This window comes from Gossypium hirsutum, chromosome A09 (assembly GCF_007990345.1).
Source record: "Gossypium hirsutum isolate 1008001.06 chromosome A09, Gossypium_hirsutum_v2.1, whole genome shotgun sequence".
NCBI classification, from domain to species: domain Eukaryota; kingdom Viridiplantae; phylum Streptophyta; class Magnoliopsida; order Malvales; family Malvaceae; genus Gossypium; species Gossypium hirsutum.
The window spans coordinates 61,486,322-61,504,219 of record NC_053432.1 but is presented as its reverse complement, the minus strand read 5'-3'; the positions used below and the strand labels follow the sequence as shown (position 1 = coordinate 61,504,219).

The following is a 17,898-nucleotide window of genomic DNA, read 5'->3' as shown; positions in this document are numbered from 1 at the left end:
ATTAACAAAAAAGAACAATTTTAATACTAAAACATACATAACATAGAAACAACAAACCTAAGACCTAAACCTACCTAATATTTCTAGCCATATAATCAGTCCACATAGTTTGTGCAATTTCGCCTCTCTTAGCAGACCATTCTCTTGCTTCTTCTCTTTCTTCTCGCTCCGTAAGAGTTGGTATTATCAAATCAGACTCAGACTCCTCGTATAATCCTTGATTAAGTAAATCATTAGGATCAACTCCCATGATATGATTATGAATGATACAACAAACCAAAACTATATCTACTTGAGTTTGAAAATTCTAAAATGGTTCAGCATCTAATACACAAAGCCGTTTCTTCAAGATCCCAAAAACACGTTCAATAGTGATTCGCAATGATGAATGTCAAAGATTAAAGAGTTCCTTTGCATTTTCAAGCCCCTGAGCACTAAACTCTTTTAAATGCTATCGGACCCCACGATATGGGGTAATAAATCCATTTCGAATGCCATATCCAGCATCAGCAAGATAATATTTGCCTACAATTTTACAAAACATAATTAATACTAATAAATTACTATTTGGTATTTAATGATAATTATTACCTTCTGGAATTCTTAATCCTCTTAGGCGTGAAAGTGCATCACTTAAAATACGAGAATCATGTGCACTACCTTCCCAACCAGTTAGAACATAGGAAAATTTCAAATCAAATGTAATGGCATCCAATACATTTTGTGTCGTCCCCCTTTTACGGCTACGAAATCTTCCTTCAATGCTAGGTGGAACGGATGCACGAACATGAGTTCCATCTAATACTCCAATACAATCTTTAAAATAAGGATAAAACCTTCGATTGTTTCTGATTTCACTAGGAGTTGACTCATCAGGTGATCTAATAACTAGTTTATACAATTTCAAAATAGCTCTCAATACAATCCTAAAGTAACGGTGAACTGTCTCAGTTGATCTATAATATCTAGATCCAATCACTCGAAACCTTACATTATGATCAATTATATGTAAAAATATCAGTACTTGCTCCCTAATATTCACAGATTTAGTTGATTGTAATAAATTATTCCTACTAAGAATATCACACAAATTAAAAAAGGCAATCGGTCTCATCCTTATCATATTAATACAATGTTGGTCACCACTATATAAAATACTATTAATATAATTTTCTCTTTCATAATCTCGATTCACACGAGGGTGAGAAGTAATTTCGTTCCTAGTTTTTAATTTTTTAATCTAAAGAGCCCCAAAAGCTAAAATTGAAGCCACGACTGTAGCAATTACATTTTGATGTTGACTACGATCCATCTACACAAAACAATGCCACACAAATATTTGATCACTATAAAAAAGGTGCAAGCTTTTCATAAGATCACATATATGAATAAAGCTACCATGACTAAAGTGCATACATACATATATGAAAATTGATGTCTAATACACTAGTAGCTCATGAAGATATCCAAAAGTCAAGACTTTAAAGATATATATTTATTAAAATAATTATAACGACTAAAATTATTTTTTATTAATTAAAAAAGGAGAAAAAAAAACCTTTAATAATGTCGAATTTTTATTAAATCTATGTTAGTATAGATTATTTTAGGTTAAATTATGGTTACTATTTATTTATTATATTTAAATTTATGAATTAAAAATTAATATTTATATTTTAATTTGATATTATTTTATTATTTTATTTTTATAATATCATTAATTCATGCTAAATGTTATTTTATTTTATTATTTTTATCTGATACTAATACAACTAGAATTCATGCTGCCCCAATAGAGAACTAGAAATCAACTAGCATACACCCAATATCAGTCTCTGATCAATACACGAGAGTTCTCAATACCATAGTGAATATGAAAATCTCAACACAAAAAAATCAAAGAAAAGCTGGAAATAAATAGTTAGAGAAAGATGATTCAATCTTTTAGCATTCTAATTGCACACCTCTCAAACAGAATGAACTTCCTATAAATAGAGCCAATAGCAAGAGAATTACTCAAGTCGATTTACTCAAGCATTACAAGGACAATTAGCACATATTTTGCCAAAGCAGTTTACACATACCTTATTGTAGCTATCCACACATGCTTTGCAAAGACAATGCATAAATAATTTACAGTTACACATGACTACCCTACATAGTAATCTGATTCACAAAGAAAATTTCACAGTAATCTAATTCACAGCACATACCATCGAATCGGCAGCAAAAAAATCTAACAAAAATTCCATTCAAAAACAGATGAATTACCTGAAACAACAACAGAATCTTGACGAACAGCAACAAGAAGGTGAATCTGAAGAAAGATCAAAAGAAAAAAACCAGTTAAAATTTCAGGCATAAAATCAGCTAAAGAAACAAATAAGGCATAAAATTTCAGGCTTGACTCCGGACACAGGCTAATTACAGCAAATGATATATTGTAGTATCCTACCAAATGATATTTTATTCGTAGTTTATTAAATTTCATTATATTGTAGTATCCATCTATCCCAATTCAAAAAACACAGGTCAACATTGGCAAAGGTAAAAAATATTGACAGAAAAACACACAAGTGGTATGGAGAAGAGTCAAATTTGTTGAACATCAGTGTCATTTTCTAAGGTGGTCCAATGGAGTTTTGTTCTCTCACGTGGAGAAAATAAGGTTTGTTAAGTCACAATAAAGTATAATATAAACAGGCATGCAATTTCTCGCATAACCAAAGTGATAAAGAGTAGAAACTTCAGTTGCTCATACAAATGCAAAGAGAATTGAAGGATGTTGTCAACGTTATATCTACCTGCTCTTGCTTGAACCAGGAAGCTTTATTAGTGATTCAATGCCAGCTATATGAATAAAATCATAAGTAAGTGGGTATGTTGAGAAAGGTTCACACCTGTAAATAGCAATTGAGCTCATCAGATAACCACAAGTGTTTTCCCTATAAGACTAAGCACATCACAGCACAGTATATAGTTTTCAAAGTTAAACACTCCACAGTACAAAACCATTGCTACAATTGAATAATCCCACAAATAAAGAGGAATCAAGAAGACAAGCAACCACAACAATCATTTAAGGAGAAGGTTAAGGATTACACAAGTATCTAGTTTGAAAGTTAAACACTGCACAGTACAAAACCATTGCTACAATTGAATAATTGCACATCCAACTAAATTACCTAAATCCAAGCAAGTACAGTTTTCAAAGCAGGTTCGATCAAACAGGGAATAAGTAGTAGAAGTTTGCTTTGGGCAGAAAGGAGTCAACATGGTATTTCCATGGGGAAGATTGTCACAGATAGTAGATGACAAAACAAAGGCTATTTTGTATAAAAAGAAATAGTGGATCAAGGCTGTAATGACCCGAAATTCACGGGCACCGAAAAAGTGAGTTATAGGGCCTCCGTCTTAGTGAAATAATTCAAAAATAATTATTAAAAATATTTATGAGCCTAGTAGTGTGTCTAATTAGGATTTAATTGGGTGAAATTAGCTTAATTTAGAAAAATTAGCAAAAAGAACTAAATTGAAAAATGGGTAAAAGTTTAATTCTAAAGCAATAGAAAATAAAAAGGATTAAAATGGCAATTAAGCCATTGACTACAAACGAGGCGGCATAAGATTTTATTTAGGTTTTATATATTATAATGATTATTATTATGGTTTTATATTAAATTATTATAATTATTAATTAACATTATGGTTTTATATTAGATTATTATTATTAGCATTATTATTAAATAAATTAAATAGTAGATAATTGTATGGTAATAAAAATATACATGTGTAAAAATTACATTGGTACATTTGTAATTTAAATACTTAATTACTTATAATTTAAGTAAAAAGATATTTGTTAAATAAATAATTAAATTATTAAAATTATGAGATTTTTGTTTGAGAAACAAATTAAATAATGACAATGGTAATAAAATCATTGGTACAAATGTAAAAATAAATATTTATCCAATTGTAATATTAGTATTTGTTATGAAAATAGATATTTACTAAATTAATCAAATATAAAATATAACATAAAAGAAATAAAACAAATGAAACGCAAAAAAAAAAGAAGAAAGAAAGTTACAGAGAGCATTCGAAACAGGGGAAAGAAGAGAAGAAAAAGAAAGACAAAGGGAAAATAGGGTTTTTGAAGCTTGGAGTTAATTTGGTAAGTCAATTAAGTTCTTTTTAGTTAATTTTGATGTTTTAGAAGCTTTAAAACAAGATTTTGATGAAATTAAGTTGATAGTTCAAGAATTCATATGTTTCCAAATATGGTTAATGTTGGACAAATTATGGAATTAGGGATTTAATTGAATGAATTCTAAGTTAGAATTGATTAAGGGATTAAATTGTAAACTAGGCTATAAGTTTTATGTTGTAGGGACTAAATTGAAGAAATTTCGAAATTAGGGAAATATGCAGGAAATTTTATAGTTAAATATAAGTTTAGACAAAATTTGAATAGAAAAAGAGAGTGAATTGGATTAAGAAAATAATTAAGTTTAGTTAGGATTAAATTGGGAAGAAGGTAGGAATTGTTTAGAAATTTAATTATTAAATTAATGCTGTAATTAATAATGTAAATTGTTATTATTTTTTTTTCGTAGCTAACAAGGAAAACGAGGCATCGACATCCAAAGGAAAAGAAAAGATCGTTGAGGAGTAAACTCGTGTTTCGGGTTTGTATTACTATAACTCAAACTATTTATTAAATGTATATTGAAATTATAGTTATGAAATAATTAAAATAAGGTAAGTATTATATTTGAAATTAAATATGAGTATGTGTGAAAATTAATTTGTATATGAATTAAGATAATAGATGTTTGAATTGTTTGAGTATTGAAAATTTTTGTGGAAATGAAATTGAAATTAGAAAAGTAAAATAATACCCTAGTAACATGTCGGACTAGATTTGATACAAATGGCATGCCATTGGATTTGTAATGTGATGAGGAGATTTGTAGTTCGACCGAGAAGATGTTTTTGTTATTATATACTTCGGTTTATCCGAAGAGGCATTTAATGCCTTATTGGTGTGTTTGGGAGGATATATTATACCGGTGTGTTATAGAAGATTTACAATATTCCGGGTGTGTTTGGGTTGGATATTCTGGTGTGTTTGGATGGAATCCGCGTATCTGTCAAAGTCCGAGCCTTGTTAATAGGGTAAATAATTGAAATGAAATTTTGAAAATGAGATTATTTGTTTTAGCACTATTGAAAAGTATGAGAAAGAATATATGAACTCATGAGAAAGAATATATGAACTAAATTATGAATTGAGTTCATATGAAAAAAATTATGAATTTAAGATTTATGAAGTAATATAATTATATATATAATTAGTTTAAATAAATAATAAATTTATGGTTGATGTTTGATGTTTGAAATTTATTAATGTTAAATAGTCTTGATTTATAGTAATACCACTGAGTATGAAATATTCAGTGTACGGTTGTTTCCGTGCGCAGGTTATTAGAGTTTCGGATCCGGTCTAGCATCCAAAACAAACCCGACTCCAACAAAAAGATTTTGGTGATGTATTTCTTCCTTTTGTTAAGTGGCATGTACTAGGTAGTTGCATATAAATTATGTGTATACATTAAGTTAAATGATTTTGGTTGTATATAAATGATTATAATGTTTTGGATTATGAATATGATATAAAGTTGTGAAATGGTAGGTTTGGTATTAAATAGTTGAAACGAAATAAATATTATTAACTATACATATATACTAACATGTTATATTGTTTAAACTAAGGAATTAAATTATTATTTTAATATAAATTGGATGTAATTGAGTATACTTAATCATTGGTTGGAGTATTGATATTGGTTTGTTTTTGGGTTTAAAGTTTGCAGGGGGTTTTATGTAAAAATAAGCAGAAATGCTGTCAAAATTTAAATATATATAAATTAAATTACAAAAAAAAATTCGGAGAATTTGAACAAGTTTCGTTTCACTTTTAATTTACGTTTTGGTTTCGAGCGTCTATTATTAGGACTTCACTATTATATTATACTATGAATATTATTATTTATTTGTGAATTATTTTGTAAGTTGTCTAATATGTCTGGTAATGCCTCGTAACCCTATTCCAGTGACGGTTTAGGGTTAAGGGGGTGTTACAAAGGCTCAAGGTAAGTACCTAGGTTGAATAGAAGAAACCATCTTAATAACTAAAATTGATGATTTAACTGATTGGACCATCTATGATCCTTTTTAACAAATAAATATTTTTGTTTTCTTAGGTGAAACATCCAGTAGAAAGTCAAGGGAAAGTAGTAAAGGAGGTGGTTCATCGGCTAGAGACCAAAGGTGGAAGGGAAATTATTCCCAAACCAATAATGCTTTGGAGACTAAAGCTGATGCTTGGCAGAATGCTGAGTTGCACAAACTTAACAAACGGTATTCACAAAGAACACATACTCCTTACTGCTTGAAAACTGTTTTGCTGAATCCTATGATGGATTGGTTGAAGTACAGAAAGAATTGGAGAAGAAAATAAAGAGGAGCCATCAAGTTTACCAATTGAAGATATCAAGAATTGATGATATCGTAGGTGGAGCAAGAGCTCAAGTTGATGACAAAAGAAGAAATGAGGAATTGAATATCAAAGAAAAAGCAAAGCAAATAAGAGCTACGGGAGTTGTTCCTTTTACATGTTTATGTTTCTGAATTACATCCAGATAGGAAAAGACTTTTGCAAATCAACAACAAGATAATGTAACTTCAATTTCATACCTATTCCTTTTAGAGAAGAAGATAAAAAGATTATCCAATGTTCAATATCCAATGTTCAATCTTTCGAGTTACTTCAAATTTGATTAATTCGGATATTCGATGTAAACTATTAATGCATTTTATTTTCTGATAAATATGAATCACAAAAAGACTCAGCAATGTAAGAAGCATAAACATGCATTTCCATTCATTTAACAACTTTTTATCATTATAAATAGCTACATCTACGTCCTCCCATACTTTTGATTCTAATAGTATGGCACAATATTTCAGCATGTCTAGAAACCATAGTTGCATGCATAAAGTCTTCTTAAAAAAACCCCAAAAAAACCATACAATTTGTGGATTAACATAGCTCAATTAGAAAAAATAGGGTTCATTGTCAACAAAAACTTTTTAAGGTCATTGCGAATGAGTTTTAGTATCACTACGTAGCATACATTTTGAGCATTACACTCTTCGAATAACACGACACTGATGAAATCTTCCTTGAACTTTAAAGTATTGGTTAGGCCCAAAATAATACTTTAGGTATTTGTGAAATTTAACAACATTCATATATATTAATATTTGTTTTTAAGGTAAATACCTAGGTTGAAGGTGGCGACTGCTTGCTCGATGCGAATGAATAGCCTACTTTCTTTCGTACCCAGGAGAATGGGAATTTTCCAACTAACCTTCAGAGATGGGAATCAACTTGCCTGCTTCTACGCGTTTTCCTTAAGTGCTAGTTCTGCTTTCACTGGATTCTTTGACCCCAGGAGAGGCAACTCAATAGGAGCTGCTATAGAATCCGAATCTGGCTTTGCTGCTTTCAAGCTTGACTTTCTTCTTTCTGGCGTGACTGCTGCTTGTACTTCAAATCTTACCAAAATAAAACCCCTGAAAATCCCCCCAAAAAATGGTAACTAAAAAAGAGAAACCATTGGATTTGAGAAAGGGTAGAGCTTTACCTTAAGCCAAGACCCGAAAAAAAAAAGCTTTATGCAGGAAGAGGAAAATGCCTGTGAAAGAGAGAGATTGCATGAGAAAGAGAGAAAGAGAAGGAGAGAGGAAACGAAATACCAGCAGCAAGAGAAAAAATTGAATAGCAGCAAGAGAAGGGGCCTTACCTGGATGAAGGAGAAGCACGGGAAAATGTCTTACAGAAATTGAAACGGTAAGACATTTTCCCAAAATGTAAGGGATTTTACGCGTGATTTGGAAAATGTTTTCCAAATGGAAAAGGTTTTCAGGCTACCAAACACTGGAAAATGAGGAAAATATTTTCCAGAAAATGAAATACAACCAAACAAACACACCCTTAGATTTAAATGATTTTAGATTTGAATTTTTATTTTAAGTTTAAATTTTTTTTTATTTGGATGTTTTCGTGTTTGATTTTTATGATTTAAGGTCTATTTTGTTTCACTGAAAATGGTTTCCAGAAAATAATTTATGAAAAATTACTTATTTTCCTGGAAAAGTTAATATTTTCTGGTTTTGGATGAATCTGTGTAAAATGTTTTTTGTTGTTTGACAAATTTTTTTAAAATATTTCATAAAAGTTGTTTCCAATGAAACAAACATACATTTGAGATTTTCTTATATTTTCATTGTTTAATTGTTTCATTGTTTAATTGAGTTTATTTTATATCTATAAATTTATATTTTACATTATTTTTGCATATATTAAAATATTTTGTTAAATTTAAGTTTATTACAAGGTCATTTTTTAGTTACATAAATACTAAGTGAATATTTTTTATTTAAAAATATGACATCAACAAAATTGACAAAAAAAATTAACAATATCAACAATTGGACTTGATTTTCAAATATGAAAAGTAAATTATAACGACCTGAATTTTACGGTTATCAGAAAATATATTTTCGGGTCTCCGTTTCTGAAAAATAAATTCGTAAATATTTATTAAAATTATTTATGAATTTAATCGAGTGGTTAATTAGGTTTTAATTAAGTGAATTTAGTTTAAATTAAGGTTAATTAGGTATAAGGATTAAATTGAATAAAGTGTGAAAGCTTAATTATAAATTAAAGAAAAGATAAAGGGACTAAATAGGCAAATCTACCAAGTTCCATAAATGAGGCGGAAATATGATAAAATCTTAGATTTTTTTTTTATGTTTTAAATATATTATTTAATTATAAAATATATTATATTATATTATTATGTAATATTTAACTAAATATTAACAAATTATAGTAAAAAACATGTGTAACACTAGTATACATTTTTGTAAAATATATATATTTATTATATAAGTATATTATTAAATTATATTATTATAATATTATTATAAAATAAATGAAACAAATGAAATAAAAAGAAATAAAGAAATAGAAAAGAAACAAAGTAACAGAATATGAAAGGAAAACAGAGAAGAAAAGAAGGAAAGAAAGAAAGAAAGGCAAATTAGGGATTTTCAAGGCTTGAAGTTTAATTGGTGAGCTAATTTAAGTCCTTTTCTCATAATTTTTGAGTTTTTAGAAACCTAGAACAAAATATGTCATGGTTTATATTGAAAATTTGTTAGTTGATAGATTTTTAGACATAAGTTATGTTGAATTAATTGATGAATTAAGGATTAAACTAATTGAATTTCAAGTTAAAAGTTAATAAAGGATTGAATTGTAAAATAAATCATAAGTTTTGAATAGTAGGGACTAAATTGAAATAATTTCGAAATTAAGGATTTATGGTGAAATTAGAGATTTGACATTAGTCTAACGTGGAAATAGAATGAAAATATTAAGCTAAATGTGAAGAATAAAAGTTAGTCTCGATTTAGGGGCTAAATTAGAATTTAGATAAAAGTTGAATAAAAATTAAAATATTCAATGTGAAATTGAATGGTAGTGTATTAATAATTTTTAATTGTTTTAATTTCCGTAGCTAACATTGTGACGAAAACCTTGACCAAGAAAGGACAAGGCAAAGACAACGAGGGTTAGCTCGGAAATTACGGTTTGTATTTCTATAATCCGAACTTAATATTTAATTGTTGAAATTATTATTTAACATGTATGGTAAGTGCATCGAGATGATTAATTGAATTGGAGTGTATATTGGTTGAAATTGAAAAGTGAATTTAATTATTAATTGTTGTATTTTGATTAAATATTATAGTAAGTAATTTAGATGAGAATTATTTGTATTGTGTTTTACAATTGAAATGGATTGATTTGGTATGTGATAAATTTATTGAATTTATATGGATATATGTGATTGATGTGGAAATTGAATATTGAATGTATTTTATATTGAAAATTAAATTGATTGAGAATATGATGAAATAAATATGAATATGTGATTAATGTGGAATTTGGAATATTTGTTACTGAAAAGTGAATTGAATTGTATTGAATTATTAATTTATGTGATTAATTAAAATGTATATTGATTGGAAAAATTGAAAGTGGATTGAATACCCTATTAACTATATCAGGCTAATCGGATATAGTTGGCATGCCATAGAATTGGAAGCGTTCAATGATACTTCGACCTTGAGTCGATGAGGCACTATAAGTGTCGTACTATTACTGTTACTGTTCCAGATTAATTTCGATGAGGTACTCTGTATCGTACTATTACTGTTACTGTTTACTTTGACTTGGTCGATGAGGCACTATGTGCCGTACTGTACTAGTGTGATGGTTGGATCCGTGTATCCGTCAGTGTCTGAGTCATGTTAATAAGGGTAAATAAAAGTACTGAATGACTGGCTGTTCTTGAATAATTGATTGTTACTGAATAACTGATTGCTACTGAGTAAATGATTGTTGCTGAACAACTAATTGCTACTGAATGATTGAATGTTACTAAATGAAACTGATAAATTGAATGTTACTAAATGAAACTGATAAATTGAATGACACTGAAAAATATTGACTGATATTGAGCTTGGATTATACGAGTTACTGAATGAAATATAATAGTTGAATATTATTTACTGAAATTGAATAGTGAACAGAAGTATTAGTGAGACATATGAATGGAAAATATTATTATTTTAAATAATTTGTGAATTTATTTTGAAAAGCTAATCGGGTTAATATATGATAAAGATTGAATGAGTTATAAAGAATTTATCCATGAAATGAATAATTGAATATTTATGATCATTATATGATTTTAAGTGTATGTTATGTTATTAAGTGTTCAGATTATAGAAATACCATTAAGTTCATACTCAACGTACGGTTTGTTTCCTTGCGCAGGATAAGTTAAAGTCAGATCGTTGAATCAGCATCCCAGACTGATCCCAAACTGTAAGTGGAGAAATATGTTTATTATTGGTAATGGCATGTACGTAGGATGTCAAAAGTGGTCATTTCGGAAAGCTATTGTAAATGTTGTTATAAATGATAATGGTTGAGTCTATAACTTAATTAAGTTTGGTATGAAATATGCAAATTCGGGTATAAGTAGGGGTGAGCGTTCGATCAAATCAAATCGAATCGAATGAAAAAATTTCAAGTTAATCGAGTTGACGAATCATATTTTATCATCCTAATTTGATTTGAAATTTTCTCAAATCAAGTCAAGTGAGATGGAATTTGAATCGAATATATTTGTTCGAGTTAAATTTTAAAAAATAATTTTGGGTCCTTATAACTACTGTCACCTATCATAATAAAATTTGTCAACAGTAATCAATTTTTTTATTACCTTTCATCACCTCATAATTTATTTATTAATCTTTTATATACCGGTTAGCTTCTTTGCTTACTTAGTTGTTTCAATTATTTTCATATTCTTGTCACTATGTATTTTAGAATTAAAAAATATATTAAATGTAAAAATGTGATTTTTTTTAATAAAAGTTATTTTAAAGATAAAATGTGAAATTGATACCAATATAAAATTTTAACACGAATATTTTATGGCATCATTAATAATTTAATTTTAATATAAATATTCAATATGACTAAACAATTCAATAATATCAATAATATAAAATGTGAAATTTAATTTAATAATATAAATAGTAGATATAAATAAAATTATTACTATTTATGTTTAAGGATTTTTTTTGGATAATTTTGATTTTTTATTTGGGAGTAAAGAGTGAGAAGTAAAAGTTTAGGGGAAAAACAAAAAGTTTTGCAGAGTAAAAGTTTGAGGGAAAGTAAATAGGGAGAGTAAAATTTTGAAGGGAAAATATTTAAAATAATAGGAGGGATAGGTTTGGGGTAGATGAGGGGTGAGATGGGAAGGAAGTAAAAGTTTTGGGGGGAAAGTGGGAGGGAGTAAAAATTTAGGGGAAAATAAAAAGTTTTAAGGATTTTTGGGAGTAAAATTTTGAGAAAAAGTAAATGAGAGAGTAAAATTTTGGTGGGAAATGGATTTTGGGTAGATGGGGGAGGTTAGGATAGGAGGGGAGTAAAAGTTTTAGGGGAAAAGTGGGAATGAGTAAAAGTTTTGAGGGAAAAATAATAAGGTTTGGGGGTTTGGGGTAAATATGTAAAATATTATAGTTTGATATTCGAATTATTCGAATTATCCTAGTTATTCGAATTCGAAAACTCAACTCGATTCGAACTCGAAATTCGAAAAAATTCGAGTTAACTCAAATAACTCGATTCGTTTAACTCGAATTTTTTTTTAAATTTTCGAGTTGAATCGAATTTTGCACACCCTTAGGTATAAACATAAACAAGCTTAATTAGTGTTTTATTGCAATGATGGTTGATATAAATTGTGGTACCAATGAGGGTACATTGGTTCGATGTTTATTTTGGTTAAATTAATATGCTTTAGATGTGTTAGATTGTAATTTGAGTAAGTTAAAAGATTAGAAATTATGTTGCTTGTGGTTTAAAATTGTAGGGTTGGTAACCTTGAGGTATAAGGCTTATTTTGAGTCCACACGGCCTCGCGCACGGGCGTGTGACCAAATCGTGTAAGACACACACGTGCATGTTGTTAGGCTGTGTGTTCCCTGCACCTTAAGTGTTGTAAAACAGAATGTCCAGGTATTGCCACACGGGCAGAGACACGGGCGTGTGTCTCAGCTGTGTGAGGCACATGTCCAAAGCACACGAGTATGTGCCCTGGCCGTGTGAAAACTGCACTAGGTTCAAATTAAAAATAAATCTACACGGACGTGTCCCATAGACCACACGGGCATGTGGGTACTGTTCGATAAGAAAATTTTGAAATTTTGAGAAAAAATCGTAGTGATTCTAAATTAGTCCCGAATTGATTTTACTGTTCCTAGACGATATGTTAAATTTAGGGTAGGTGTAAATAATTATTTTAATTAATGTCCGTGATTGAACTGTATTAACTGGTAATGCCCCGTAATCCTGTTCCGGGGATGGATAATGGTTAGGGGGTGTTACATAAATGGACTAAATTCTTGAAAATAGAAATATAAAAATTTGTAGAGTACATAAACTTATGATATATTTTAACCTTTATACTACAAATATTTATTATTAATATATTTATAATTATAGTAGATGACACTAAGATGGAGGCTGAAGGCCGAGAGAAAACAACTGAAGGGCGAATCGACAGTCGACATTCAAAAAGAGTAATGGATACTACCCAAGAAGGTGACATAGTTATCGTTATGGAAACTGGTCTAGCCCCAGGCAAACTAAGGTTATGGAAAGATCGCTTCTTGGGTACAGGCTTTCTAACCGATGATAAAACAGAAACACCATTTAAAGAAGTCGAAGAAGATGATCTAGATTTACTAGAAGGTGATATTAAGAAAACATCAGTAAACGACATATCAGCAATTGAATTCTCCAAACGAATTACTCAACTACTTATAAAAGATATGGAACATACGGTGGTAATTAAACTATTAGGAAGAAACATTGGATATACAACTTTACAAAACAAAATACATTTTCTTTGGCAACCGAGCCAACCATTTCGGTTAATGGATATCGAAAAGGGTTACTATCTGGCTAAATTCCGAAACCCAGGAGATTATGAAAGAGTATTAAGCCAAGGGCTGTGGATGGTCTATGGACAGTACCTAACTGTTCAACCCTGGAGCATTGATTTTAATCTCTCGCAACCATATCCGAATATGGTCATGGCCTGGATACGATTTCCAGGATTGCCTAGACATATGTACAAAAGAAAAACACGATGGGAAATAGGAGGAATGATAGGAAGGGTCATAAAATTAGATTTCAATACTGACAATGGAGTCCGGGGAAGATTTGCAAGAATGACAGTTTTTGTTAACCTTGGAAAAGCTTTCATATCGCAAGTCCTAATTAATGTCGTTCTACATAGAATTGAATATGAATACCTTCTCACGGCGTGTTTTTCCTGCGGTCATTATAGACATTCACAAGAAATATGTCCAAGGTCAATGAATGAGCAGCAAGGGGCCAAAAGAAGCATCGCTGGAACAGAAAGAGGACAGGAAAATGAATCTGCAACAGAGAAAAATAACCCCGAAAATAGTTTTGACGTCTATGGGCCATGGATGCTAGTTGAAAAAAGGAATCGACGATGGTCAAAAGAAAGACAGAGTAACAACGACGCAATCAGAGAAAAGAAATAAGAAAACACTAGGTTCCAACCATTGAAAACCCCAAATGACGAGATGGGCTCATATGAGAGTAAGCCCACTAAAAAATCATTCTAACCCAACAAGGGGTGGGGTTTGTGGTGCACCCATTAGCTGCCAAACTAGGATCATCGTTCACTAGCATTAGCAAAGATCTAGTAAGGCAAACACAGCATGTTCAGGCCTAAACAAGCAGAACCAATCCAAAGAGACAAGGCCGCCACATTCCCTTCAGAGAGTAAAAATGGTATCAATCTAAAGAAGCAAGGCTACTCAGGCTTGACACAAATTGAATCAAAATCAAGAAAGGGGAAATAAACGGATGAAGAGTGTAACACCCCGATTTTTGGGGCCTAGAAGAGTTGGGCTTTGAGGCTGGGATTCGGATAGAAGGAAACCTGAATAATTAGGAAGTCCTAAATATTACCATTTAAGAAAAAAAAATTGAATTACTACTAGAAAATTTTTACTATATTTATTATTACGGATATTTTAAATTTTTACGAAATTTTAATTAGTATTATGAGATAAAATTATTATTATTAGAAAAATATTACTGCATGTATGTTTGAAAATTTTTTATGAAAATTATTATTATTTACTGTATTATTGATATTTAAAATTTTTATTATTAGATATATTTATAAAATTATTATTATAATTATTATTAGATAGGAAAAAAAATAAAAATATATATATATATATTTATAAAAGTATTGTTGTTTTGGTGTTTAAGACTCTAGAAAAATTTTAATTTTATGCTACCTTAGGGAATCTGGGCAGTAGGCCTTAACAATAATTTGGGCTGCATCTTAAAATAAAGGAGCACTTAGCCCAATGGCTAAGCATGCTAGGAAGGTGAGGGAGGTGCCTGGGTTCAAGGTGCGGTGTGCGCAATTTAGGGTTTTTTTAATATGCAGATCGCAGCTAGAATAAGGGTTAAGAGGAGTTGCGAGTATAATTTAACACAAAGAGCGCCTTGGCGCAGTGGCAGCAGCACGCTAAAGAGACTCAGTGGTCACGAGTTCGAAAGCAGCGAAACTTGTTTTATTTTTTTTAAGGAGCCCGTGACTGAAGCAGATAAGGTTTATAAGTAAATGAAGTCGAAATATAACAAAAGCGAGGGTGTGTCGCAGCGGTAAGCAGGGTGGTTGAGCCCTCGATTAGTAGCCTTTAATCCACACTAGAGCAAAACAAATCAAATAACACCACTAAATCCTTTTAGTTTAGTCGGCAGGCACCCTTTGAAACGACCAGAATTAGATCTAATCCATTTTTCCGGCAAAGGTAAGAACTTTAGTGCCTAAGGTGTTAAGGGCCAAATATGGTAAGGGTTTGATATGTTAAGTTGTTATGGATTCATAGTTTAACGTGTTAGTAACTGATTGTAGGTAACTCGTGTGTGGAACTCGTCAACGTTTCGTCGAAAAACAGGTGTGTAAACGACACCCACTCATAGACTAGATCGGCAAAAGCCGAAATGCCGGAAAGCCAGCATTTTGTGAACTTGCGAGCGTGCGAGTGCTCGTGAGATGGTTGTTTGTTAGTTTTGGTAATCTAAAGCGGTATGATTGTAGAGTGCGCAATTTTGTGCACTTCGGTATATTTGGGTTTAATGGGCCGAAAACGGGTTAATGGGCCAACGGGCCCAATTCAGTAAAGACGCTCGGTAAGTGTTTCTGTTGATGCGTTAACGGTTGTAGGATGTATGTAAACCCTAAAATAGTGAATTTTACTAAAATACCCCTAAGTATGAAAATTACCATTTTATCCATTGGTGCAAAATGACCGTTATACCCCTAAGGTTAATTTTGACTGAAATGTATGATATTCTGATTCTGTTTGCTGTATGCCATGACATGTATATCTGTTGCATGGGATCTAGGTTATGTTATGGAGGAAGAACCCCTTCTGGTGGCTGTGCCACATATTCTGATATAAGCAGCTTTGCTGCGGATTATAGTTAGTGTCGCAACCGGTGCTAACACTGTAAGTGTAGGGATGGCGTGGGTGATTTATTCCCCACAGGAAGTGTAGGGATGGACGGAGGCAAGTGCAGGGTTGGATGGGGTTATCATGCATTAATCATATGAGACTGTTTTGTTATGGGCCAACTGTATTGAAGCGGGCCCAACTATGTTAATATGGGCAAGACCCAGTATATCTCGACTTGTAATAGGGCTACGGCCCAGATTGATACTGATATGGGCTAGGCCCAATATACTCTGATACTGTAAGGGGCTATGGCCCAGATTAATATTGATATGGGCTAAGGCCTAGTTAACACTGATTTCTGAATAGGGCTTAGGCCCAGTAAAGCTTGAACTGATTTGGGTTCTGGTTGGGATACTTTACACACTGAGTTTTCCAAACTCACCCCCTTTCTCTTCCATCCTTGCAGGTGAGCCCTAGTTGGTGTACTTGGAGCTGGGCGGGGTTCAGAGTGGCCACGAAGATTAAGTTTCTGTTTTCTTTAAAATAAGTTTCGCATTTATTATTTTGATTATTTTTATTCTGGTTTAAGTTGTAATAAGGCCGCTCTTTTTAATATTTTTAATATTTTGGGTTATTAAATTGGTTAGCTCTAGGGCGCATTTTATAAAAGTTACTTATTTTCAAAATATCACGATTACCGAGCAAAGCTTTCGCAACGTAAATGTTTTCAAAGGAAATAAATATTTTAAATAGACTTAAACTTAATTTGTTGTTCGCGGACAACTAATATGCTTTAAGTGTGGCAATGGATGTGTACATGTCTAGGATTGGATCCATGAAAAGCTTGGTACTTAAGCAGTCCAATAGACTCACCTCCTCTTTTCTGGCTTCCTACTTGGTGCACAGCTTCCATTCACTTTAATCTATAACAAAAATATTCTTTTCAAAGATTTTTAATTAAAACATGAGTTTTACAATAACGCTCCAATGAGTTTTACATCAAGAAGGGTTTTCAATGAAAATATGGTTTTCGAAAAACACTTCAATATGACACGCCGAATTCGACCGTAACGTCTGGGCCGAGTTTGGGGTGTTACATTTAGTGGTATCAGAGCCCGGTTGCAACAACTCGGTTGTGGATCGGGTCCAAAAAGGTTTTTAAAACTTTAAGCCCAAAGAGGGTATTTTTGGAAAAAAATCTGACTTTTGAAAACAAATTTTCAAACTTGGTTTCTTTAAATCAAATGTTTGAGAAATAGATTTTAAAGGCCTAAATCTTTTGCGTTTGTCTGAAATCTGATAAGGTGGCACACTAAATCCCCAGCACCAAGTCTAGTGTTGATATGGATACTGAGGATAAGCAAAGTCTGCCAACTTTGGGTAGCGATAACTCGGAGATTGGGACTGAGGCACTAGCCGAGTTAGTAAGGAAAGTGGTAGAAGAAGTATTGGAGACCAAGGTTAAGGAAATTAGGGAAGTGTTTCAAGCGGGGTGCTTGGAGTGTAAGAAGAGGAAGGATTCTAGTTCTCAGAAGACCGAGCTTCGTTCTGTGAAACATGTTAAGAAACGACCAAACTTTCCAGCCTGCAAGAATTGCAACGGGCGTCATACGGGTGAATGCCTTAGGAAGACAAGAGCATGCTTTAGATGTGGGT

General features: G+C 31.4%; 1 protein-coding gene and 1 long non-coding RNA gene across 2 annotated transcripts; one reads left to right on the top strand and one right to left on the bottom strand.

Annotated features, from left to right (window-relative positions):
- Positions 1 to 1,280: 1,280 nt before the first annotated feature.
- On the bottom strand, positions 1,281 to 8,006 carry LOC107947559 (uncharacterized). The gene is made up of 4 exons (XR_005901070.1): positions 7,875 to 8,006; positions 7,352 to 7,766; positions 2,272 to 2,317; positions 1,281 to 1,312 (listed from the first exon to the last, which is right to left on the bottom strand). It is a non-coding gene; the product is annotated as an uncharacterized lncRNA (long non-coding RNA).
- A 5,236-nt stretch (positions 8,007 to 13,242) lies between these two features.
- LOC107943337 (uncharacterized) lies at positions 13,243 to 14,301 on the top strand. Its single transcript, XM_016877086.1, has one exon. The coding sequence runs from the start codon at positions 13,243 to 13,245 to the stop codon at positions 14,299 to 14,301; it is 1,059 nt and encodes a 352-aa protein (XP_016732575.1).
- The last annotated feature ends 3,597 nt before the right edge of the window (positions 14,302 to 17,898 follow it).

Excerpts from the sequence above, each read along its gene's own strand:
- LOC107943337 (XM_016877086.1), top strand. The coding sequence starts at position 13,243 with ATGGAGGCTGAAGGCCGAGAGAAAACAACTGAAGGGCGAATCGACAGT.